The sequence below is a fragment of the Diplotaxodon limnothrissa genome, linkage group LG2 (genome assembly GCF_057381915.1).
Source record: "Diplotaxodon limnothrissa isolate DT_005_m linkage group LG2, D_limnothrissa_male_GT1.1, whole genome shotgun sequence".
Classification (NCBI taxonomy): domain Eukaryota; kingdom Metazoa; phylum Chordata; class Actinopteri; order Cichliformes; family Cichlidae; genus Diplotaxodon; species Diplotaxodon limnothrissa.
In genome coordinates this window covers 19,298,660-19,325,647 of record NC_140597.1, presented here as the reverse complement: position 1 = coordinate 19,325,647, position 26,988 = coordinate 19,298,660, and the positions used below count along the sequence as shown (strand labels likewise).

The following is a 26,988-nucleotide window of genomic DNA, read 5'->3' as shown; positions in this document are numbered from 1 at the left end:
TTCTTTTGTACCGGAAGTGTTCAAAAACACCGGCTCATTGGCGCCCCCTGCTGCCTCACCGCGTGCATCGCAGCGTCCACTGATTGAAGGGAAGACCTTTTTAAAAAAAATATATATCTTTATGGTTTTGTTTAGTTTATTTTATGTACTCAGACTGAACTACCTGACATGTACTTCAAAGTACTGCAGTAAAAGTACAGTTACTGTGTGGTTACTGCAGGGAAAAAGGCTATAAAAACACAGGACATTCAAATGAAACTGTTTAAATAACTCAGTCAGTCGCTGAAATCAAACTATATTCATGTCAAAGTTACATTGGATTGGATTAGTAACACCTGAAAGGAGAACCTGACCTGGGACATTGAACTTGTTTTATTTTAATAAACATGACTGTATTTATTTTGTTTGTAGTTACTGATGAGGATACTAAAACTCAGAGACACATGGAACCTTTCGACTGTGTTAAGCCCGACCCGCTCAGTCTACCTGAACCATTGAAACTCAGATGTAGGAAAATCCAGACCCTTCACAAAGAGCCTGGAGATGAACCTTCACATTTCAGATGATTCATGTCTCCAAACAGGAAATGATGATCAGCTCACATCATCACCACATGCCCGCTCCACCTTTGTGGCCTCTTTGGATTCAGTGCAGAAATTGCCTCATTTCACCACTTTTAATGTCATCTGATAAAACAGGTGACAAAAAAAGGAGCATTTGTGGAGTTTGTTGCTCTGTGGACTCAGTAACACTGTGATGGAAACAGCGTCCATGAGACGGATCATAATCCCATCCACAAACTAAACTCACTTCACCTCACTGATGTTGGCATGTTCCAGCAGGTCACATAAATGAGAACAGGTGAAACTGTCCTCATTAGACATAATGAAAAAAGCCCAAAATCATTCTGCTACGTTCCTGCTGCAGACACAATCTAGAGCAGGGGTGGGGAACTCCAGGCCTCAACGTCCTGCAGGTTTTAGACATGTCCGCTGATTTAAATGACTAAATGACCTCCTCAACATGTCTTTAAGTTCTCCAGGGGCCTGTTAATGAAGTAATCATTTGATTCGGGTGCACCAAGATCTAAAACCTGCAGCCCCTCAAGGCCTGGAGTTCCTACCCCCTCCCAGACTTTCTGTGACTGAAGTAAAAATGAAGCCATGTGAATCCTGCCTGATCACAGCAAGCCTCTGACGAGCTCCTGACAGGAATCAGTTGTGTCAGTCATACCTATCTATTACTTGAGTTTGTCAGCCATCTTCAAGGTTTCTTTTCCTGGAGTGAAAGTGCGTTGCTATGAATTCTGGGATGTCATGGCTGCTTCTCTGGTCATAAATGAGCCACACTGTAAACATGCTGTGAATAAAAGGCTCGATCTGCATGGACATGTGCATTTACCTGCAAAACCACAAACAGGCAGGAAACAGACCTGAACATTTTATTATTTTCACAATAAAAGCTTCACATAAACAGCCATCTACTTCCTGTCTACACACTAATTAGCACAAGGCTGCCAGCAGTGCTTTCTGGTATTGTAGTGCTGAAGGTGAGCCGGTGCAGAGGGAGTGCTCAGTTCATGGCGAGGAACATCCAGCCGGGCCCTTCAGAATCTGTTTTAAGGCCTGGCCTTCATGAACGCCATCAGGAGAACGCCTAGCAAGCCGGAGCACCTGGACACAGAACAGGTAATAAGAGAGAGAGACACCTGAATACAGCACAGCTGAGACCATCTCACAAAACATACTCCCTGAAGTACTTAAAGAAATGTTTCTGTCTGTAAATCAAACTCTGGCCCCGCCTCTGCCTCACCTGTCTCGGTGTCACACCCTTCTCTGGACTGACTGGACTGAATTTTTGTTCCTCTTAAATTGACTAAATTCAGTCTTTGGAGTCACAGGTGAGTCTGTACCTGTCAGGCGTTTCTCCGTGCATCAGTACAAGGAAAATCTAACAGATAGGTGAAGCTGATACTCTGATCGCACCTGCCGAGTTCACACAAACTTCCTGTGAGTCTCGTCACTGTGTGCAGTTAACTTGATGTGCATTCACCTGTAGCTCTAAGTGGAGGTGAAGGTCATGTGATCCACCTGGTTCATCTTTATGTGGTTGTCGAGGATCTGAAACATTTCCTGGATGTTCGGGACGTAACCAGACTGAAGCTTCGACCACAGGGGCACATCTGAGGGGACGACAGAAAGCGTTACACCAGGAAATGAGGTCAGAGGAATGTCCCTACCTGATCTCCACAAGGAAACCTGGGTGTGTTTGTACAGTTCAAAAATGACCTCTCACCTCCTGTTTAGGAGAAGGTAACTCAGACTCGTATGGTGAAACTACAACATCCAGAGGCAGGCCGCACCTCTTACTTCCCCTTGTGTTCTGAACTCGTCGTCATCCACAGTTTTAAAGAGGCGGGCGGCACGATTCATTGAGTAACTCAGATTATAACTTTATCATTTTAAAAAAAAAATCCTAGATTCTTCATTTAACGGACGGCACTTTAATAACAACAACGTACTTCTGATCTGGTTTCTCTCATATCACGTCATTGTACACACAATTAATAACAAAATAAATACATTAATCTGCACACCTTCATCATTTTGATTCTTGAGTTTATTCAAATATTTTTAATGGGCGGGAATTGCACAGCGATAAGCATTTCGCCGTATGTCACACAGTGCATGATATGTGACCAATAAACTTTGACTACAGACTACAACAGAAGTGTGTGAATAATAAACTGTGTTAAACCTAAAACACTGATAACAGCAGCACCGATGATGACGCTGGCACAGTTTAATGTGGAGGCGGAGTCTGTTTATACAACGTGAAGAGCAAAGAGGCAGAGGCGTTACCGACACAGTGAGCTTAGGTGGGAAGAAAGAAAGCACAGCCTCCGAAACAGCAGCGCTGTTCCTGAAGTCACCATTAAAACCTGGAAACAGCTGACCAACGGAGAAAAGCAAACTTTGTAGCTGCTCCACCCATCGCCGTTTAGTTTACAGAAAAATCTGCAGTAAAGCTGCAGAAGTAAGGCTACATCAAAATTTGCAGATGAATTGTTAACTGAGTCTGATATAATGTTTAATTTATAGAGCTCGCTGAAGGCTGACGGCAGCCAGCCCACTCTCCAGTGATCCCTACAGGGCTGAGTCTAAAGGGGGGCATAGAGTGTCCTACATCATATTTACCTCCAGGCTTTGTAACATTGTTTTTCAGATTTAAAGTGGAATAAAACTATATTGGACAACACGCAATGTGCCTCCTCGTATCGGTCTGAGCTGCCTCACCGCTTTCGGACAGACACTGTAAAACCCGATCGCACACTCGATTATTCTGGTTTACAGGCCTTCATCACTCTCTGAGCTGATACTTCCAGCTCAATCATGAACCTTCTTAAGCAGATTAAGATTCCACACAGGAACAGATCTCTCCTTTCACAATAAAAGTCCTTTACATAAATATAAAAGTTGTTTGCTGTTTTATTATATTTACTGTACAAACTACAACTTGATGTTTAATTACTGCTTACAGTGTGAAAATATCTTGGTTTACTATATATAGTAAACACACCCCAGTTCTTCCAGTTATTTATCACAATTCATGTGTTTCAAGTCCAGTGAATAGGTTGAAATGGTACAAAAGTGGTAAACTGCCAAAGGTTAAAAAAAAAAGGTAAGGTTACCCAAAACTGAAATGTAATGTATACGTCAGAATTATACAGAAAGGCCTTTTTCAGGGAACACAACATGAGTTAACAATTCAAAGCTGTTCTGCAGTATTGGAGGTTGATCAGCCTTGAAAGTTGGTGCTACTAATTCCTACAGGTGTTCCAACTTGTCTGGATTCCGTCCCCCTCTGTCTGCATGAAGCAGTGTTGGAGCACATTGTGGTACCATACCCTCATGGGCATCAGCTGAACAGTACTGTACTGTAGTGTGTTGATACAAACATGGTGAGAATAACAGTGGAAGAGACACAGACCATCATAACACATAAATGTCGATCTGTCCGACAGAGAAACTGCAAAGAAAGTCAAAGTGTCAGTGAGTCCAGTTTCCTTTAGCATCGAAAGGCTCAGAAACAAACTGTGACAGGAAGAGGTCTGCAGACCCAAAGACACGACTGAATCAGAGGACACGTTCCTGAGAGTTAACAGCTGTGATATAGGCGACTCACAGGACAACAGCTTCAAGCAGCTTAATAGTGGTCGTAGTGAGAAAGTCTCAGTTTCAGGTGTAAAGAGAAGGCTTTGAGCTGCAGGTTTGACAGGACGAGCTGCAGCAAGAAAGCCAGACGTCAGAATAAGACAAAGAGGCTTGTCTGGGCCATGAAACACCGACATTGCACTACTGAAGACTGGAAGAAGGTATCATTGACTGATGGATCAACATTTGGACTCTTCGTTTCATCACTCAGGATCTTTGTGCGCCGTGGAGTAGGTGAAAGGATGGTTCCACAGTGTGTGGCATCAACATGGAGGAGGAAGTGTGATGGTCTGGGGCTGTTTGCTGGATCCAGGGTCGGTGACTTTTACAGAGTGAGAGGCTCCCTGAACCAGAACACACAGCACTCTGCAGCTCCATGCAGCACCCTCTGGTATGAGGCTAGTTGTGGTGTTCGAAAACGTTTGACAGGTGGTGCATTTTATAGATATTATAAGCAGTTTTGGTCAAGTTACTTGAAAAAAGTAATCAGTAACTAATTACTTCCCCCCAAAAGTAATCCTGTTACTTTACTGATTACTTATTTTCAAAAGTAATTACTTAGTTACTTTTTTAAAAACACAATTTACAACCTGAATAGGTGATAAAGCGATAGATCTTTCAGCCCAATTCTACTTTTTCTGCAATTTACTGTTACAAGTAACGCATTATTGCCCATCTCTGATTATAAGAGGGTTTTTTTTTGTTTTTTAGAAAAACCATGAAACTCTGCGTGATTTCAGAAAAATCACACCATGGAGCCCTGCTCTAAGAAATGGTCACAGATTTAACTCCATTTGTAAAGCTGATTTAACAAATAAGTGTTCATAGTTTTTAGTGTTTGTGTAGCATCACCTAGTGCAAGTGTGTTTCGGAAAAATACACTGCTCAAAAAAATAAATAAAGGGAACACAAAAATAAACATCCCATATCTGAATGAATGAAATACTCTTAATACTTTGTTCTTTACATAGTTGAATATGCTGACCAAAAAAAAAAAAAAAAAAAAAAAAAAAAGTCACACAAAAATTATCAATGGGAATCACATATAGCAACCCATGGAGGTCTGGATTTGGAGTTAGGGCTGCTCGATTATGGCAAAAATGATAATCACGATTATTTTCACTGAAATTGAGATCACGATTATTTGACGATATTTATTTAACCCTTTAAGACCTACTATAGAACCAAGTCCACCAGAGCTTATATTATTTTTTTTTACATGCTGTAGTGCCATTTGTGGGAGCATTTCAAGTTGCTATACATCAATACAACTGTTATAGCCCATATTTTAATAATATGTATGCATTAAGTCCATAGTAATTATATAAATTGCAAAAAAGTGCAATAAACTACAAAAAAAATTGAAAATTGCTTTTGTTTTGTTTACATATATTTCTACTTGGAGAAATTTAAGAGGCTTATCCCTCAAAACTTTAAATACAATAAAGTTGCAAAAAATAGTTTCCCACCACAGGAAATTTATTTTGAGTGTCTTCATAGTTTTATTTTGGAGATACAGCAATTTTTATATACTGCAGGAAAAACAAAAAACAATCCTATGATGCAAATTTGCAAAGAAAACAGCATGTGCATCATTTCACTGTGGGAAGTGTTACGAACAGCTGATTGGAACGGCAAAGCGTGTTTCTGGAATATTATGTTTTTGTTCCTGCAAGCGCTTTTTATGCAATTTTTGCAAAGCTATATGTGGAACGAAACCGTGACCGAGGACAAGCTGATGGCATAAGATGTAAGTACAACTCCTCCGGTTTCATATGCAAAACAAATTATTGCGCTAGCTTACACGGTTCAGGTTCTACAGGGATTTAAAAATAGTTACGCAAAACGGAGCGTGCTGCTCTGACCGGCTTTAAAGGGTTAACAATGACTTTAAAAAAATAATATAAAATAGTGTGCAACACCACTGAAGTTTTTTTTTTTTAAACTCTCTTTTCAACCAACGGCAGTCACTCTCCAAATAACTTCTGCTTAGCTTTCCGAGCTTCCCTCGGGTCCTCTTAATCAGCGGTCTCCAACCTTTTTTGCGCCACGGACCGGTTTATGCCCGACAATATTTTCACGGACCGGCCTTTAAGGTGTCGCGGATAAATGAGGGAGGGGCTAATAATCGGCTCAGTCATTTTTAATGATCGTTGAAAGCCCAGATCGTAATCGTGATTAAAATTCGATTAATTGAGCAGCCCTATTTGGAGTCACACTCAAAATTAAAAGTGTAAAAACACACTACAGGCTGAAGCAACTTTTATGTAAGGTCCTTAAAACACGTCAAAATGAGGCTCAGTAGTGTGTGTGGCCTCCACGTGCCTGTATGACCTTCCAACAATGCCTGGGCATACTCCTGATGAGGTGGCCAATTGTCTCCTGAGCCATCTCCTCCCACACCTGGACTGAAGCATCTGCCAACTCCTGGATGGAGCAAGACATGATGTCCCAGATGTGCTCAGTTGGATTCAGGTCTGTGGAACAGGGGGGCCAGTCCACAGCATCAATGCCTTAGTCTTGCAGGAACTGCTGACACACTCCAGCCACATGAGGTCTAGCATTGTCTTGCATTAGGAGGAGCCCTTGTGAGACGATAGGCTCACAAGGGCTCTACGGATCTCATCTCATTCCTAATGGCAGTCAGGCTACCTCTGGTGAGCACATGGAGGGATGTGCAGCCCCCCAAAGAAATGCACCCCCACACCATTACTGACCCACTGCCAAACCGGTTATACTTGAGGATGTTGCAGGCAGAACGTTCTCCACGGCATCTCGAGACTGTCATGTCTGCCACATGTGCTCAGTGTGAACCTGCCTTCATCTGTGAAGAGCACAGGGCACCTTGGTGATATCTGACAAAACCCAAGCGTCCTGCACGGTGTTGGGCTGCAAGCACAACCCCCGCCTGTGGATGTCAGGCCCTCATGGAGTCTGTTTCTGACCGTTTGAGCAGACACATGCACATTTGTGGCCTGCTGGAGGTCACTTTGCACGACTCTGGCAGTGCTCCTCCTGTTCCTCCTTGCACAGAGGTGGAGGTAGCAGTCCTGCTGCTGTGTTGTTGCCCTCCTACGGCCTACTCCATGTCTCCTGATGTACTGGCCTGACTCCTGGTAGTGCCTCCTTGCCCTGGACAGTACGCTGACAGACACAGCAAGCCTTCTTGCCACAGCTCGCATTGATGTGCCATCCTGGATGAGCTGCACTACCTGAGCCACTTGTGCGGGTTGTAGACTCCGTCTCATACTACCACTAGAGTGAAAATACTGCCAGCATTCAAAAGTGACCAAAATGTCAGCCAGAAAGCATAGGTGGTCTGTGGTCACCCCCTGCAGAACTGCTCCTTTATTGGGGATGTCTTGCTAATTGCCTATAACTTGTTGTCCACTTCATTTGCACAACAGCATGTGACACTGATTGTCAATCAGTGTTGGTTCCTATGTGGACAGTTTGATTTCACAGAAGTGTGATTGGTCTTGGAGTTACATTGTGTTGTTTAGTTGTGTTCCCTTTATTTTTTTGACCAGTGTAGATTGATGTGTATGATGGACCAAAAACAGAAGCCTCCAAGGAACAAATGATATACTTTCAGGAAACCTTATTTCCCTGTGTTGGTTTATAACTACTGTTGGCAAACTGCTGTGTAATTAGGTGTATGGGGTCCTCTACAATTCTTGTGGCTTTGTGGATGCAAAAAGTGTCCGCGATGGAGGAAAGAGAGGCTCCAATGATCTTCTCAGCTGTTCCCACTATCCGCTGTAGGGTGTTAAGATCCGATATGGTGCAGTTACCACACCAGACAGTGATGCAGCTGCTTAGGATGCTCTGGAAGTACCTCAGTAGAAGGTGGTGCAGCATCTGGAACACTTAGCCTCATTTTTGCTTTTAGCCCTAATGGTTTCCGCTCAGTTATCACTTATCACTTCTGTCACTCGTTAGCTAACCTAAACTAATTTAGGTCTGTTAGCAGCAGCAACCAATGAAACAAATGACATCACTCTGTAGGGCTGTGCGATATGACCAAAATCTCATATTCCGATATAAGACATTTATCGTCCCGACCACGATATAAAAAATTTAACATTTTCTGTAAATTCTGTGATTCTTGGGCAGCTCGACTTGCGTGAAGTGTTTCGAGCTGGGTGTCCTTTACCTGGAATCCAGTGTTTTAACTCATGCATGAAACTATACATTTTTAGACATAGATTGTAAAGGCCGCCCTTCTCTTTGTGAGTGTTTATTACACGGCATGTTGCGGGGAAAAGCTTGTTCTAACGTTTGAGTCTGAAGTTTATTTTTTAGCACCTGACGGCTCTTTTTGCTTCTCATCCGTAAACACTCTGCATACAGCGGAGCCACGCGATGGTTTTACCGTCATTGTTGCTAACGACAGCACGTAAAAAACAGGCGCTTGTCCGTCCATAGTGTGGTTATATTAAATATAAGAGAAAGAGAGAGCTTTAAGAAATTAATATAGTCACTACAGTGACCATAGAAATAATGAAAAAATATTGCTGTAAACAGTTTATTTTGCGACACCACGAAACAAATGATAGCGTGATAGGAAACGATAGATGTTTTTATATCGTCATCGAACATTTATGGACGATCTGAGAACTGTCGACATTGCCTGGGACGAAGCTGAAGCAGTCGCTGCTGACCGACATCGATGGAGATCACTAGCTGCCCGATGCGCCGCTTGGCGTAGGAGGAACTAAGTGCTAAGTGTGCATCCGATATATATCGTTATATTGAACAGCCCTATCTGTGAATGTTTTTTGTTTTTAAATCAAGCTTCACATACAGTTTGTTTGAGCAGAGCTCCAGGATAGAAATTAGACTGAATACATACATGTTCTCTTTAATAACTCACACAAAGAAAAGAGTGAGAGATCATGTCTAAGACATGTACGCAGAGCTTGCTGTCAGAGTGACAGGAAGTATGAGCACTTTCATATAAGTAAACAACAAACTGGGTTTCTGGTACAGATCAGGCAGCATTACAGCAGGATGTGAGGTCAGCAGTGATGTAATTGGTTATAGTAAGAAGTGCTGTTCTGTTTCTGATGACTGACAGTTTATTACTCTGAATACTTTGACTTTAGTGCAGACAAGCGTCCAGGAAGACTAGCAACCACTGTTGTGGAAGCTAATGGGGTTCCTTATAAATAAACAAATAAACAAACAAGCGTGAACTACTACAGTAATTTGAGTTGTAGTACTGAAACTGTGTCACAAGCATGATGTTAACACAAAGGTCTGGTCCAATCAGAACTCACCATTTAGTGTGACCTCAAAGGCTCCAGTGGACAGGAAGTGAGTCTCCATCATGTTACAGAGGAAGAAGGCCATGAGGCAGGAGAAGATCTGCAACAGAAGCACAGTGTCCGTTACCATGGTAATCAGTAAACAGCACCCATTACCGTGGTAACAGCAGCAGGATAGGCGGACGATTCTACAAGCTAGCGCTCTGATCACACCATAACCTCAGTCATCAGTCTATTCATGAGTGTTTTTCCAAGGTCATTTAAATCATTCCTCAGTTTAAATGAGCTACACTGACAGCCTGGAGAAACAGGGATTGGTGAGATTTGGCCTGTCAAGCTCCTTTTCCATTACTACCTACTGGGATCAACTTGCCATGACTCGGAGCTCATCTACAATCACAATGAACACCGGTGTACCACAAGGCTGTGTGATGAGCCCTTTCGTCTACTCCCTCTTCACCCACGACTGCAGACCGGCTGATGGTTCCAACACCATCATTAAGTTTGCAGATGACACCACGGTGATTGGCCTCATCAGTGACAAGGATGAGGCCGCCTACAGGGAGGAGGTGGATCGTCTGGCTGAGTGGTGCGACAGAAACAACCTGCTGCTTAACACCGAGAAGACCAAGGAGCTCATCGTGGTCTACAGGAGGAATGCTGACCCACATCCACCCATCCACATTAAGGGGACGGCTGTGGAGCGTGTGAGCAGCTTCAAGTTCCTGGGAGTCCACATCTCCGAGGATCTCACCTGGACGACCAACTGCTCCAAGCTGGTCAAGAAGGCTCACCAGCGCCTCTTCTTCTTGAGGACTCTGAGGAAGAACCACCTGTCCTCAGACATCCTGGTGAACTTCTATCGCTGCACCATCGAGAGCATCCTGACCAACTGTATAACAGTCTGGTACGGGAACTGCTCTGCCTCGGACCAGAAGGCGTTGCAGAGGGTCGTGAAAACTGCCCAGCGCATCGCCGGAGCACCACTTCCTGCCATAAAGGACATCTACAGGAAGCGGTGTCTGAAAAGGGCTGGGAAAATCATCAAAGACCCCAGTCACCGTTCACATGGACTCTTCACCCTCCTGCCCTCTGGGAGGCGCTACAGGAGCCTCCGGACTAAGACCACCAGGTACCGGAACAGCTTCTTCCCCACAGCTGTCAGACTCCTGACATCTGACCCACGTTAAACTCATGGACTGAACACACACACACCCACAATGGACAACTGTACCCTCAAACACACAATAATAACATGGACTGAACCACCACTCACAACCACTAGCACTTTATATAGCCTCTGTAGAAATTATCCACACCCTCACTTATCTTAACTGCACTACTGTATAGCTCTGTGTAAATAATCATTCTGTACATTTGATAATTTTTAATCCTACAACTGTTTACAACTTGCATAGTTCCCATTTCTGTATAGCTGTATATCTCAGATTTCTGTATAGTTTTTTTATTTCATATTTATATCCTGTACATAGCTTGTACTCACTACAGCCTGTACATACTTATAGTTGTACAGTATTCATAACATACTTCACACCGTGTACATTATAACATACCACAATAGACCCATTTCTGTAATATACTTACATATCTATATTATTGCTAATATATATTGTAATATATCTATATCATGGCTAAAGCACTTCTGGATGGATGCAAACTGCATTTCGTTGCCCTGTACCTGTGCATGTGCAATGACAATAAAGTTGAATTCTAATTCTAATTAAAAAAAATATATGGTGGTTTAGATTTTCGTGAGTGACACACTCTCAGACTCATCGAACGATACTACTGACCAGCCAATCAGTGGCATGCAGTCAGACGATGTCACATTTTAGTACCTGCCCGGATCGATTGGAATCCTGGGAAAGCAGTTACAAAAAAAAAAAAAAAAAAAAAAGTACCAGGTGCTGTGACCTGATGCAAAACCCGGCAAACAGTGATGAACCGTGCAGAGTTGATTTGAGCAGGCACTAATGGAAAAAGAGCTTCAGAGTTAAGAGACTTGAGCTCACCTGTTGGATCCATAACCAGCACTGATTAGTGCATCAGATAGCACAGCGACTATCTGGCTCTTTGGATAAGTTATACTTGCAGATGTTTGAAGAATGAATGGAGAGCAAAGGACTCCAGTAATGTTTTTTTCACAGCAGGTGGGCATGTTCCAGTAGCTCTGATGTCACGGCAAAATGTGTAATAGGCACGCTAGTCCACTGTATCCATTTACACACCCATGTAAAAATTGGATTACCAGCAGGGGGAGCTAATGTATTTAAAGTCAAGTCAGTAGAGAGCAAAAAACATTAATTCCAGGGTCCTTAATCAGCAAAATCCATTATACTATGCTAATATGTATTTCCATGTAAATGTCTGTATAAACACGTTGCTGTGATTATATTCATGTTGGCTTGAAATAAAACGTCTCCTTCTGCTGGTACTACAGATTACTGCAACTTCTGCAAGCGTGTACATTTCACATTTTGGAGAGGCAAAGCGTGACATGGAAACAGTGGACGAGCGTGTTGATGGAATGGTAGATTTACTGTCATTAGTAAGTCCCACCTGAAACAACAGTGTGGGTGGAGTTTGCCTGTATGTGTCATCAGTTTGTGATTAAACATTATCAGTATTGAACAGCGGCTCAGGCAGCACCAATCAAGAACCACTAACAAACAGCCAATCACGGAGCTATGCACATGTGCTATCTGCTAAGTGCTGGTACCTTGTTGTTCTGACTCCAGGTCCAGGCAGGTGGCGTCTGGAGGTGGAGAAGCGAGAAGGGGTTCTGACCACTGACGATAACCAAAATGGAGAGCAGCTTCAGATACGAGATCAGCTGAGCCGCACACCTGACGGGAGGAGGCAGGTTAGACACAGCTGTAGAGGCTGGGGACAGAGTTTACAGACGGAGCACCTCACCTGCTGAAGCCAGTGGGAGGGTAGTTCTCGCCTTGGATGCGGATGTCCGGGTACACCTCACTGATGGCCTGAGAGTAATCCTGGAAGACTTTACTGTAACCTCAGGAGATACTGAAAGAAGCACATCAGTTAGGTGATTATAATCTGTCACACTTACACACACACACTGTCACACACAATAACATTAGCCGATCAATTATCAGGTGTATTTTTTTTATTTTCCCGAAAGACGGACGTTGAAGACAAGAACACCTGCCTTAAGGTGTCCAATTAGATGGTCAGAAGCGAAGCAACTCGAACTTGATCAGCCAACAAAATCCGGGTAGTCTCCAAATTCCAACCGACCAAATGAGCAAAGTTGGGTTACCCGAAGCTCGTTAACGACAAGTATTCACCGCTAGTTAGCGCTGGCGCCGTAGATCACGCTAACTTAACTCGTATTGTCGATGGTTTGTGTTTAGATTTTCAACCACCCTGTCTTTAGTTTCTCTTCACCTCGGTCATTCTCACGGATGCTCACCGCTAGCCTCCGTTAGCTTCTGCGTTAACTCACCAGTACTGGAACCGCAGTACGGGGCCGCTGTAGATCGCCGCCTTAGCGGGCTTTCCCGGTTCCGTGTCCGGGAAGACGGCCGGGTTGTCGGGTGGTTGGTGCCCACTCTGCGAGCTCGACCTTCCGACATAAATGTCCCGGAGGGTGAGCGCCGTGAAGAGGAACAGGGCCACCAGAAGGCCAGTCTGGCTGTACTCCGCCATGACTGCAGTAGTCAAACACATGAATCGGAAGCAGAACTACATTCGCTGATGCCACGCTTCCGCTCTGCTCTTTCACATTAAAAGAAACGTCCAGCGGGAAAAATGACGGTTTTTGATACATATTCAGCGGGCTTTAAATATTTTGATTGGAGCGATAAAGCTGGTTCGTGTTTAGATAATCTGAAATTTTTTTATCTGAAACATCAGCGGTGCGGTGAAGGGGGGGGGGGGGGGGGGGGTTGTTTTTTTTTACTCATCTATAATCACATAGTGACGTCACATTCACCCGACACAAAGTGGTAAACAGTGTAACGTCATAAACGTGGGACACAGCGTAGCGTGTGGTTGGAGGCGCCAAGGTGATAGAACAGATACAAGCAAATAAAATCGGGGATTTAATGATTTATTCAGCCTCTGACCCCGAGCACAGAGCACCTAACGGCTGACGTCACACAGGTACGTTTCCGCTGTACGGTCATGTTAAAGATTGCAATATCGAAGAAAAGAAAAAGGAGGTGTGATTCTGTTCTGAATGATTCAATATGTCGCTTGTCTCTGAGATTGTCATTGTTATTGTTCTAAATAAAGTTCATTAAAAAAAAAGATGCAATATCGAGCTGTTAACAGGAGAACGCATGAGATGTCTTTAATTAATGTAGGGGAGAGTGGGGTGAGTTGTGCCAGTTTTTACTTAAAGTGATTTTAAAGCGACCGTAATGTCCAACTAAAACATGTACACATATTTCAGGATGTTGAGCAGTAAAAATGTTCTGACATGTTCAGAACAAAATGACATTCAAATGAAGACGAAATTAACTGCAGTTGTCTTCACAAATCTGGCCTACTCCATAACATCCCAGCTGTTGATGCTACTCACTGCTCCCTTCTGGCTCTAAGTGGAATTGACAATTTAGTAGTCTGTTTCGTTTGTTCTATTTTGAAACTTAAACGCTTCAGCGGCTGCCTTTTGTGTAGTTTGCAATATTTGCCTTTATTTATCTGAAAAAGTCTCATGTTCCTTAAGTACATCTACCCTGTTGAACTTATTATGGGAAATAAATATTTAAATAAAAACAAGCTGCTGATTATTTCACATTTCACTTGTGAGCAACGGCACATTTAAATCTTACAAATATAGTTATTTGGCTTATATCGTGATATATATCGTTATCGCCTGAAATGAAAAAAACATATCGTGATATGAAAAAATCTTATATCGCCCAGCTCTAGAATATTGATATGGGTATGCATTTGAACGAGCTGGACATGGAGCCCATTTTTGTCTTGTCAAACCTCATGAACCAGAGACAGAGACGACATCCAGTGAAAACGACGCAACATCTGCAACACGGAGAGAGCTCACCTGGAACACCGATCACACTCACGTTTGTTTGTTGGCAAACAGGTGAAGTCCTGAAATGTTTCTGATCTCTGAGGAAGGTTTCTCATCGATAAATCGATCACTGCAAAACCTTGAGCTCACAGTTGCTTCACCAATTGTAATAACCTGTAAATAATCTGCTCATGATGGAAGATGAAGAGGAGTCTCATCCTTCCCTTCAGCGTGGTCTCCTACACATGGACTTCATATTTCACTCCATCCTGGTTCCTGTTGCAGTCATATGATATTTTACGGCCGTCCTTTCTGTGTCATCATTTCAGGCCTGTGAGGGTTACCATGTTAAGTGTGGGGGGCTCGTCGAGGATCTTCAGCCTTCCCATACGAGGATTCTGCTCAGCTGTGATCTACAGGAAGTCACTTCCACCTGTCATCACCTCTCCTGGCAACTACCTCCATAGATCAGGAGGGGGGGCACACGTGTCAGGTGTGCGGGCCCTGTCAGGTGGCAGCAGCGATGCTGCAGGTGGGTGGTACAGCAGCCTGGCGGACTCGACCCCAGTTCACCTGTGTGAACAGCTCCTGGTGAGCGTACAGGAGGCGAGCGGGTTGCCATGGTGGTTTAGCATCTGCGTAGCGACGCTGTCAGTGAGGACGCTCGTCACTCTGCCGCTCGCTGCCTACCAGCTGGTTGTCATCTCTAAGGTCAGTGACGCAGGGCTTCACATATAAGATAAGATAACCTTTATTAGTCCCATACGTGGGAAACTTGTTTTGTCACCGCAGAAAGTGGACAGTGCAAAGTTACATAGCAAAAACTGGAGAACACTGGAACACAATAAGAATAAGGTACTGTACACAACTGTACAGAATAGAATAAAATACTATATACAATAGGATAAAAATAGAATACAAATGCTTTATACAACTGAGTAGAAATACAACTTTGTTGGAAAAAGAGCATTGCACTTAGTCTTATTGCACATGTGTGGATGTGTGTGTTTGATCAGTTGAAGTCTTTGTTGTGGAGTCTGATAGCAGTGGGGAGCAAAGACCTGTGAAATCTCTCCGTCCCACATCGTGGGTGCCGCAGCCACTGAAGGAGCTGCTCAGTGCTGTCAAAGTCTCCTGCATGGGGTGGGAGATGTTGTCCTACAGGGATGACAGCTTGGCCACCATTCTCCTGTCACTCAACACCTCCACTGGGTCCAGAGGGCATCCTAGAACAGAGCTGGCCCCTTCGGATCAGCCTGTTCAGTCTCTTCCTGTCCCCAGCAGAGATGCTGCCACCCCAGCAAACCACACCGTAAAAGATGGCTGAGGCCACCACAGAGTCATAGAAAGTCTTCAGGAGTGGGCCCTCCACTCCAAAAGACCTGAGTCTCCGCAGCAGGTACAGCCTGCTCTGCCCTTTCCTGTAGAGGGCGTCTGAATTATGAATCCAGTCCAGTTTATTGTTCAGATGAACACCAAGGTACCTGTAGCTGTCTACAGCCTCAATGTCCATACCTTGGATGTTCAGTGGTTGCAGTGGAGGATGTTTGTGCCTGTGGAAGTCTACCACCAGCTCCTTGGTTTTACTGGTGTTGATGTGGAGGTAGTTCAGCTGGCACCAGTCCACAAAGCCTTGGGTCAGTTCTCTGTACTCCCTGTCGTCCCCATCAGTGATGAGGCAGACTATTGCAGAGTCATCAGAGAACTTCTGCAGGAAGCACTGGGTGGAGCTATGGGAGAAGTCTGCAGTGTAGATGGTGAAGAGGAACGGAGCTAGAACCGTTCCCTGTGGGGCCCCGTACTGCAGACGACCCTGTCCGACACACAGCCCTGAGTTCTCACATACTCTGGTCCGTCGGTGAGGTAGTCCAGAATCATGTGGTGAGGTGATGATCCACTCCAGAGTTCTCCAGCTTGTCCTTCAGGACCGTGGGCAGAATGGTGTTAAAGGCACTGGAGAAATCAAAGAACATGATTCTCACAGTGCTACCAGCGGTCTCCAAGTGAGAGAGGGAGCGATGTAGGAGGTGGATGACGGCATCATCCGCTCCAATGCCAGGCTGGTAGGCAAACTGAAGTGGGTCCAGTGATGAGCTCACAAGGCGCCGAAGCTGAGCCAGGACCAGCCGCTCCAGGGTCTTCGTCAGGTGGGATGTCAGAGCCACCATCTTGTACATGTAGCTGTTGAAGGTCATCTGTGCAGTGTCATTGCAGTAGTTACCAGAGTCACCTCACAATGACAAGGTTGCTGCTTCAGCTCGTTCTTCCTGTGTGATCCTGTTTCTGGCTGTAGGTGAGGCGGATGAGTGCAGAGTGCAGACCCTTTCTTTCACTGCATGAAAGCAGACTTAAACATGTTTGATGGTTTAAAATACTTTGAGTGGTCAGTAAGAGGGGAAAGGTCTGTCTGTGTCCACAGACTCATCCAACATACTTAATGCTGGTCACATGATCTCAGGTCAGAGTTTGAGGGTCTCATGATGTTTTTGCCGCTTCTAATCCATCTTTGTGCTTCTAAAAGAAAATCCAGCACTCCCACGTCTCTACATCTGACCTTAAATCAGACTGTAGTTTGTCCTCAGAGAGAAGAAATATTTCAGGAATCCAGACATTTTTCCCTCCCCCTTCTCTCCCACGAATTCTGTCCTCCTCGTCCTCCTCCTCGTGTCCTTTTAAACTGAAATGAAAAAGGAAGCCTCTGAGAATCTCAGCTGACACATCAGCTTTTAACCGCCTTTAAGTTACTTTACTTTACCTCATCATGTTTTGGAGGAATACTCTGCAGCTGCCTCTGAGTTTATCTAGTCAGAAGCATCCGTTTATTTAAGGTGCTTTTTTCCCCTGTGAGATGTCCCAAAAAAGTTCCAGTTGGTCAGAGCAAAGATGTAAGCTTTATCTAAAGCAGCCCCTTAGTTCCTGCAATGAAAAACCCACAAAACTAACTATTATTAACCAACCCCCCAGAATCTAACCATAGTAACCTTCAGGTGATGTGCAGGTGGAGGCACTACAGGCTGAAATCTCTGAGCTGGCCAAGAGACTACGCTATGAAGTGTCAGTCACAGCAAGAGAGAGAAGCTGGACGGAGAGAGAGAGCCGGTGAGACACAACTAACAGACTTAAAACAACAACAAACAAATACATTCAAAGAAACAAAAAAAAACATCCAATAGACAGCATACAACCAGTCAGTCTGTCCTCCTGCCAGGTTCCAGTTCAAGAAGAACCTGCGGCGGATCGTCTCTCAGCTCTACGTCAGAGATAACTGTCACCCCTTCAAAGCCAGTCTGCTGGTCTGGGTTCAGCTGCCACTCTGGATCAGTCTGTCTCTGGCCCTCCGAAATCTGAGCCTGGATCAGTCTGGTAAGAACCTGGACCAAATGAAACTAACCTAACCCAGCCCAAAATTATGAGGTAGGATACAGTACTGTGCAAAAGTCTTGAGCCACCCCTCATGTCTTAAAATTTTTGACTTTCCTGTATTTTTGTTAAGTGCTCTTGTGCGATAGTTCTCTTACGCGCTCATTCTTTTCCCTCCCTGCGACGTACAGCAGCTGGAGCTTCAGCTAGCAGACATACTGCGTGACAAACTGCACACAAACAGGCTGATATCATGAATAAGAGACAAAGAGAAATGCTTAAGGCACAGAGAAAAAAACAACTGAAACAGGCTGCATAATATATTTACCTATATGTTTGCAAACTTCGAAAAATTGGTGCACCTGCTCAAGAGTCATGCATAGTACCGTGACTTTTACCTGGTCCAGGATGTAGTCTACACCACTCCCAATCCAGGACCTCTGTTTTTCCTGCAGACCTGCAGGGGGCGCTGGCAGCAGGAGGTGCTCTGTGGTTCCCTGACCTCACCATACCGGACTCCACCTTGATCCTACCTGTCTGTCTGGGACTCGCCAACCTGCTCATCGTAGAGGTCAGTTTGTCAGCAGTATGTAATTAGCTGATCAGTGGTGTAATCAGTCTAAGCTTCCTGTGCACTTCTTCTTCAGGTCTTTTCTCTGCAGAGAGTCGCAGCGTCTCGAACCCAGCGACTGGTCTTGAACACCGTTAGAGGATTTTCTCTGCTGATGATCCCAATCGCTGCCACGGTGCCCTCTGTGAGTTTAAGGTGTAGTCCATCACATTGTCTGCCTGAGGTCTTAGACCAGGTCAGAACAGCCATTTGACATTCAGGAAAAAAGTTACAAGCTGAAATTTACAAAAAAGAAAAACATTTTAATCATAAAACATGCGTACTACACCTGCAGGGAAAATAACCTTTACACATTACAGCCCACTTAGACATGTGTACACCTGGACCGCCCTCATTTCCCGACCACTACACGTCCCATTCAACCTGAACAAGAACTTGAATTTGATCTGTGATCAAATGGGACACCATGGGACACATGGAGACTGAGTCTTATTCATTCACACAGCACAAATATGCAGGTGATGAAGGTGTAGTAAGCTGGTTAACATGAGACAAAAATGGCATTAAATAAATAAATAAATATAATTTTATTTATATAGCACCTTTCTAGACAGAGTCACAAAGTGCTGCACATAGGATAATAAATAATAAAAGGGTAAAACAGACAATATAAAACAGTCAGAAATTTAACCAAAAACAGTCTTAAAAAAGGTGAGTTTTGAGTTTTTTAAAAACAACTACCGAGTCCACAGATCTTAATGTATGAGGGAGAGCGTTCCACAGTCTCGGGGCCACAGTGGCAAAAGCTCTGTCACCCTTAGTTCTCATCTTAGTCTGTTTTATAGCAAGTAAGCCCTGATCAGATGACCTCAGGGACCTGCTAGGGATATAGGGCTGTAGCAGATCGGAGATGTAGGCTGGTGCCAGTCCATGCAAGGCTCTAAACTGAACCATTGAACTGGTGGACAGTAGGGCTGCTCGATTATGGCAAAAATGATAATCACGATTATTTTCACTGAAATTGAGATCACGATTATTTGACGATATTTATTTAACCCTTTAAGACCTACTATAGAACCAAGTCCACCAGAGCTTATATTATTTTTTTTACATGCTGTAGTGCCATTTGTGGGAGCATTTCAAGTTGCTATACATCAATACAACTGTTATAGCCCATATTTTAATAATATGTATGCATTAAGTCCATAGTAATTACATAAATTGCAAAAAAGTGCAATAAACTACAAAAAAAACTGAAAATTGCTTTTGTTTTGTTTACATATATTTCTACTTGGAGAAATTTAAGAGGTTTATCCCTCAAAACTTTAAATACAATAAAGTTGCAAAAAATAGTTTCCCACCACAGGAAATTTATTTTGAGTGTCTTCATAGTTTTATTTTGGAGATACAGCAATTTTTATATACACTGCAGGAAAAACAAAAAACAATCCTATGATGCAAATTTGCAAAGAAAACAGCATGTGCATCATTTCACTGTGGGAAGTGTTACGAACAGCTGATTGGAACGGCAAAGCGTGTTTCTGGAATAATATGTTTTTGTTCCTGCAAGCGCTTTTTATGCAATTTTTGCAAAGCTATATGTGGAACGAAACCGTGACCGAGGACAAGCTGATGGCATAAGATGTAAGTACAACTCCTCCGGTTTCATATGCAAAACAAATTATTGCGCTAGCTTACACGGTTCAGGTTCTACAGGGATTTAAAAATAGTTACGCAAAATGGAGCGTGCTGCTCTGACCGGCTTTAAAGGGTTAACAATGACTTTAAAAAAATAATATAAAATAGTGTGCAACACCACTGAAGTTTTTTTTTTTAAACTCTCTTTTCAACCAACGGCAGTCACTCTCCAAATAACTTCTGCTTAGCTTTCCGAGCTTCCCTCGGGTCCTCTTAATCAGCGGTCTCCAACCTTTTTTGCGCCACGGACCGGTTTATGCCCGACAATCTTTTCACGGACCGGCCTTTAAGGTGTCGCGGATAAATGAGGGAGGGGCTAATAATCGGCTCAGTCATTTTTAATGATCGTTGAAAGCCCAGATCGTAATCGTGATTAAAATTCGATTAATTGAGCAGCCCTAGTGGACAGTTATAAGTATTTGGGGGTTGTTCTTGATAAGACCCTGTCCTTTGAGTCACATCTTGCTGCTACAGTGAAAAAGGTTCAACAAAGACTGTACTTTTTAAGGAGGTTGAGAGGTTTTAATGTTTCATCTGAAATGATGACTCTTTTTTTCTATAAAAGTTTTATTGAATCTGTTTTAACTTTCTGTATCATTGCTTGGTACGGTAATATGTCCCTGAATAATAAGACCAGACTTAACAACCTGGTTAAAGTGGCTGGCAATATTTCAGGGAGGTCTCAGGTCCAGGTTGTGGACTTTTATAACAGGCAGGTACTGAGGAAGGCGACCTCTGTCCTGTTGTGTTCAGGACAGAGGTCCTGAACACAACTCTTTAATGATTTTCAACTGCTTCCATGAGATCGTCGTTATAAAGTGCCTGCAGTGAAGACAAAGAGATATAGATTGTCTTTTGTACCTAGTGCTATTATCATAGTTAATAACACTAAACCATAAGTGTTGTTGCCATTGCACATTGCACTTTTTTGATGAAAAATCTAGGTTGTTTTATCAGGCTTATATTATTTTGGTGAGTGTATGTGATGTGTTGGTTGTCTGTTTGTTTGTACGGACATACTGCAAATCAATTTCCCATTAGGGACAATAAAGTTACCATTGACCATTGAAATATCAAGACCAGGACCTTAAAATGTACTCTAAATTCAACAGGAAGCCAGTGTGGCTGAAATAGCAATGGTGTCACATGTGAATACTTGGAGGATCTTGTCAAAAGTCTAGCTGCAGCGTTTTGCACAACCTACAGATGATCCAGAGAACCTTTGCTTAGACACATAAACAAAGAGTTACAATAGTCCAAGCGTGAGGAAATAAATGCATGTATAGCTATCTCCAGTTCAGGGCAAAATAAAAATAGGGCTTAACTTAGCCACATTTCTTAAATAATAAAAACAAGACCAGACCAGAGAATTCACATGCCCATCCAATGTGAGAGTCGAGTCAAAAGTGACAACTAAATTCCTGATAGAGGATTTAACATACACAGGAAGAGGACCAAGGGCTTTCACTATCTGGGATACAAATCTGTCCGGAGCACATACGAGGACTTCAGTTTTCCCCTCGTTGAGTTGGAGGAAATTTACAGCCATCCAACGTTTGATGGAATCTAAGCATTCTAAGGCATTCTTCATCCTTCACATCAGCTGATCATGAGTGTCATAGCCCCGCCCTCTCTGAGCCTGATCTGAGCTCTAATTGGCTTATATCTCTTACAGGTAAAAGATTATTATGGCCACTGAATGGTTTAGGTGATTAAGTTGATCTGTATATAAGTGAAAGTTTTTAATCTCTCCACAGTCTGTGAAATGTCGGTACTGCCACCTACGAGCTTTACACTGGTGAGCTCGTTCTCCCGACATTTGTGAGTGAAGCAGCATTTGCCTCGTTTCCTGTTCATAAACACAGCTCTGACTGAGGAATGTTTCATGTTCAGATCTGCCAAGTCAACGAATGTTTGAACGTGTTGAGTCGCTCCCGCATTCCTGTCAGGTCATCAGATTAAAGTGTCTGTTCAGGGTTTTATTTTGAAAGAATGTTCCTGTGTATTAATCAGATTAAGGTGTTTTATTCTGAAAGTGTCTCACTGTGTCTCTCCTCACAGTCCATGGCTCTGTACTGGTTTGCTTCCAGTCTGGTGGGATTCAGTCACAACCTCCTCCTTCGCTCTCCTTCAATCTGCCGACTCTTGCAACTGTCGACTCCTCACTCGACATCTCCATACAGAGACCTACTGACCGCCTTCTTCGCCAAATACCGCAAATGACCGCGCTGTCAGATAATACAGCTGCAAACACCTACAAAACAAGTTGAGGACAGCAAACTGACTCAGTTTAATATTTACTAGCTGCCTGGGTCCACCTGATGGAAAAAAAAAAACCCAAAAACAGCTGACTGTAACTTCCTGTCAGAGTTTAAAGTCCTATAAAGTCAGATAAACGTCTGCGATGATGTGATCACCTCAGATATTTAAAGTGTTTGATGTTAATCTGAGATGTGTCTGTCTGGTCATAAATAAAGTCACTTCAGACTGTGAATGCTCTGTGTTCAAGTTCATCTCTGAACAATAACAGTGAATGCATGATCTTTGACCGCCTGTTTATTTTCCCACAGACACTCTCTAAACTTAGAAACCGTTAAAGAGGAAGGATTACAGATCAGCTACTTATTGATCAGATGTTTCCCGTATTTATACCTGTGTGGATCAATAGTGTCTTCTCTGATTCTTCTGTCACACAGTGTGACACAAAGTGGATGAGCTGTTGTGATACTCTGCACTTGTCCCAGAAGTACTGACTTTGTCTACATTATTCTTTCTATATATTTATTTGCTATGATTTGCTATGCACTGACTCTCCTGGCTTTGTTTGTGTGAGCATTCAGTCGCCTGAAAAACAAACAGCCAGCAAATTAAAGCAAATACTCCGTTACATGTTGTTTTATATTTTATTATGTCACAGAATTAAGTCATTTGTTTTCTTGTTTTCAATCTGCACACAGGTCATGTGCGGGAAAGGCCCGCCCAGCATCTCCTGACTACTACTGATGATCTGTCATCAGCAGGTTAAACCAGGAGGAGGGGTTTCTTGCTTGCTTGCTTGCTTTTGTTTGTCTCATGATACAAAGGGATTTGTTGCATATTTTTTCTTATATAGAGCCATTTAGTCATAAATGTGTTAATCAAAAGATTGGGGAGCTTTTTGTAATTCTCAGTCATTTCTGTTGAGTTTTAGATTCCTCAGCTCAAGCCAATGGTACTGGCTAGAATAACTGAAGGTAAACTGATTTGAGCTGCGTCCCAATTCAGGGGCCTCGTCCTTCGGATTTGAAGGCCGATTAGTTACAGCGACGTGACGAAGGCTGCTCCAAATGGGGCCAACAAATATGTCCTTCATTTTCCCAGATTTGAAGGATGGGTCGGGTGTATCCTTTGTGGCCCACCACATCCCAGAATTCATAGCGTGGCCCAGCCAAGTTTCCAACAATGGTGGCAGCTACTTAGTTTTAACGCCGACAGTCTCGGTTGTTGTGTCCTTTGGCAATACACTTCAGCTGTTGCCTACTGGTTGTGGTCAAATTCCAAACATTTTTTACAAATAAATAACTGCAAAGTGGGGTGTGCGTAATTATTCAGCCCCCTTTGGTCTGAGTGCAGTCAGTTGCCCATAGACATTGCCTGATGAGTGCTAATGACTAAATAGAGTGCACAACTGAAAACCTACAAGACAAGGCCGTCCACCTAAACTCACAGGCCAAACAAGGAGAGCGCTGATCAGAAATGCAGCCAAGAGGCCCATGGTGACTCTGGACGAGCTGCAGAGATCTACAGCTCAGGTGGGGGAAATCTGTCGATAGGACAACTATTAGTCGTGCACCGCACAAAGTTGGCCTTTATGGAAGAGTGGCAAGAAGAAAGCCATTGTTAACAGAAAACCATAAGAAGTCCAGTTTGCAGTTTGCCACAAGCCATGTGGGGGACACAGCAAACCTGTGGAAGAAAGTGCTCTGGTCAGATGAGACCAAAATGGAACTTTTGGTCCCAAATGCAAAACGCTATGTGTGGCGGACAGTGTTGGTCAAGTTACTTGAAAAAAGTAATCAGTAACTAATTACTGATTACTTCCCCAAAAAAGTAATTCCGTTACTTTACTGATTACTTATTTTCAAAGTAATTAATTACTTAGTTACTTAGTTACTTTTTAAAAACACGATTTACAACCTGAAGAGGTGATAAAGCGATAGATCTTTCAGCCCAATTCTACTTTTTCTACATAATCCATCATACAAAATGTAATCAAATGGAAAAGTATCTTTTTTTTAACTTGTCTTATCAGTTTTAATCTTTTAACTTTATGCATCAAGCAAAAATTTAATTATATGCAACATTCTCTGACTTGAATAAATTAGTTTAACATTTAAACCTATTTTCTGCACATTCCAGCACATAAAATACAATATTTTTTGTGTTTACACTCACTCTTTCAAGTAAAACACAGCAGAAAATAAATAAAGTCAAAGACTCAGCGGTCCTGTTGCTCTATTTTCACCTGTAAAGCAGGACTGCGGTAGGCGGAGGTTTACCCTGGTGCAGGTGTGCCGCGGTCAGTTGAAGAATCCGTGAGTTTCTCTGTGAGGTTCAAGGTTCTTTATTATTTGTCACATGCATAGTTATACAAGTATAACACACAGTGAAATGTAGCCTGACACGCTCCTCGACATGTGCAAAAAATTGGGGGGGGGGTGTAGAGGAAGAACATTATATATATATATATATATATATATATATATATATATATATATATATATATATATATATATATACACATATAGTATATACACTGGGTGAATGTGCAGTAGTAGCAGCAAGCAGGTGAATTCTGTACATTAATATGAATAGATATCTGACTATTTTACAGGATAGACAATATAAACATATTTAAAATTAAAGGAATTTGAAATGTACATTGTGCCTTGGTTTAGTGTCTGGAAGAGTCCTGTCTCAGTCAATTATAGATGATGTGAGAGGGCGGGTGTGTGTGTTTAGGGCACGGATGGCTTGGGGATAGAAGCTCCTCTTGAGTCTCTCTGTCCTTGCCCGGAAGATGCGGAACCTTCTACCAGATTGCAGAAGTTGGAACAGTTTGTTGCCAGGATGGGACGGGTCCTTCAGTATCTGCGCTGCTCTAGTCCGGCATCTCCTGGTGTAGGTGTCCTGAAGCAGCGTTCTGCTGTACGGATCACTCTCTGGAGAGCTTTTTGGTCCTTCACACAGCTGTTCCCGAACCACGATGTCATGTTCTGTGTGAGGATGCTCTCCACAGCGCCTGTATAGAAAATCCTGAGGATCTTTGGAGAGACCCTGAACTTCCTCAGTTGTCGTAGGTGATACAGGCGCTGCCTAGCCTTTTTGGTCTGGACCTGAATTCCCCATTACGTCGTTGCGCACTCGGTGCTTGCTTGGAAGTTTAGGGGTTTTTTTTGCTGTAAAGTTTTCTTCCCACGCACAATGGACGCTAATGTTTTTGTCACTTTTCATGGAATCAAACTCAAAGTAAGGTCAGTACTTCCACGCTTTAAACGCTGCACGCTCATACTCTCTCCCATAATCAATATGTGATCCATTGTTGATCTGCACAAGGCTGTTGTCACTAACGGTGCACTCGCTTACGTCACTGTCGTGAGACATTCTCCCAAAAAAATCACGGTTTTAGTAACGCAGTAACGCAGCGTTCCTACGGGAAAGTAACGGTAATCTAATTACCGTTTTTGCAATAGTAATCCCTTACTTTACTCGTTACTTGAAAAAAGTAATCAGATGGTAAATGGTAAATGGCCTGCATTTGTATAGCGCTTTTCTAGTCCCTAAGGACCCCAAAGCGCTTCACACTACATTCAGTCATTCACCCATTCACACACACATTCACACACTGGCGATGGCAAGCTACATTGTAGCCACAGCTGCCCTGGGGCGCACTGACAGAGGCGAGGCTGCCGGACACTGGCGCCACCGGGCCCTCTGACCACCACCACCATCAGATTACAGTAACGCGTTACTGCCCATCTCTGGTGGCGGAAAACTAACACTGCACATCACTCTAAACACACCATCCCCACTGTCAAATATGGTGTTGGCAGCACCATGCTCTGGGGGTGCTTCTCTTCAGCAGGGACGGGGAAGCTGGTCAGAGTTGATGGGAAGATGGATGGAGCCAAATACAGAGCAATCTTGGAAGAAAACCTCTTGGAGTCTGCAAAAGACTTGAGACTGGGGCGGAGGCTCACCTTCCAGCAGGACAACGACCCTAAACATAAAGCCAGGGCAACAATGGAATGGTTTAAAACAAAACATATCCATGTGTTAGAATGACCCAGTCAAAGTCCAGATCTAAATCCAATCAAGACTCTGTGGTAAGATCTGAAAACTGCTGTTCACAAACGCTGTCCGTCTAATCTGACTGAGCTGGAGCTGCTTTGCAAAGAAGAATGGGCAAAGATTTCAGTCTGTAGATGTGCAAAGCTGGTAGAGACGTACCCTAAAAGACTGGCAGCTGTAATTGCAGCAAAAGGTGGTTCTACAAAGACTCAGGGGGCTGAATAATTACGCACACCGACTTTGCAGTTATTTATTTGTAAAAAATGTTTGGAATCATGTATGATCTTCGTTCCACTTCTCACGTGTACACCACTTTGTGTTGGTCTTTCACGTGGAATTCCAATAAAATTGATTCATGTTTGTGGCTGTAATGTGACAAAATGTGGGAAAGTTCAAGGGGGCCGAATACTTTTGCGCTTTGTTGGATGGTGGAGGCTGTCATCTGGTGGTTAAATACTGGAGGTGATCAATCAATTATCTAATTATCAGAGACTCCACCCAACAACTCAGCAGACACGC

At 43.3% G+C, this 26,988-nt stretch overlaps 2 protein-coding genes across 2 annotated transcripts; one reads left to right on the top strand and one right to left on the bottom strand.

Moving 5' to 3' along the window:
• Positions 1–1,433: 1,433 nt before the first annotated feature.
• selenot2 (selenoprotein T, 2) lies at positions 1,434–13,197 on the bottom strand. The gene is made up of 6 exons (XM_085367806.1): positions 12,975–13,197; positions 12,422–12,532; positions 12,225–12,351; positions 9,497–9,584; positions 2,053–2,182; positions 1,434–1,673 (listed from the first exon to the last, which is right to left on the bottom strand). Exons 1-5 carry the CDS (start codon positions 13,175–13,177, stop codon positions 2,061–2,063), a joined length of 651 nt encoding a protein of 216 aa, XP_085223932.1. The 5' UTR covers positions 13,178–13,197; the 3' UTR covers positions 1,434–1,673; positions 2,053–2,060.
• Positions 13,198–13,511: 314 nt separating this feature from the next.
• cox18 (cytochrome c oxidase assembly factor COX18) lies at positions 13,512–22,597 on the top strand. Its single transcript, XM_085367795.1, has 7 exons — positions 13,512–13,633; positions 14,840–15,221; positions 17,509–17,609; positions 17,719–17,873; positions 18,326–18,441; positions 18,518–18,625; positions 22,201–22,597. The coding sequence occupies exons 2-7, from the start codon at positions 14,856–14,858 to the stop codon at positions 22,360–22,362; spliced, it is 1,008 nt and encodes a 335-aa protein (XP_085223921.1). The 5' UTR covers positions 13,512–13,633; positions 14,840–14,855; the 3' UTR covers positions 22,363–22,597.
• Positions 22,598–26,988: the final 4,391 nt, after the last annotated feature.

Excerpts from the sequence above, each read along its gene's own strand:
- cox18 (XM_085367795.1), top strand. The coding sequence starts at position 14,856 with ATGTTAAGTGTGGGGGGCTCGTCGAGGATCTTCAGCCTTCCCATACGA. Across the intron at positions 17,610-17,718 it reads TGGACGGAGAGAGAGAGCCG|GTTCCAGTTCAAGAAGAACC; the intron begins GTGAGACACAAC and ends TCCTCCTGCCAG. Across the intron at positions 17,874-18,325 it reads TCTGAGCCTGGATCAGTCTG|ACCTGCAGGGGGCGCTGGCA; the intron begins GTAAGAACCTGG and ends TTTTTCCTGCAG.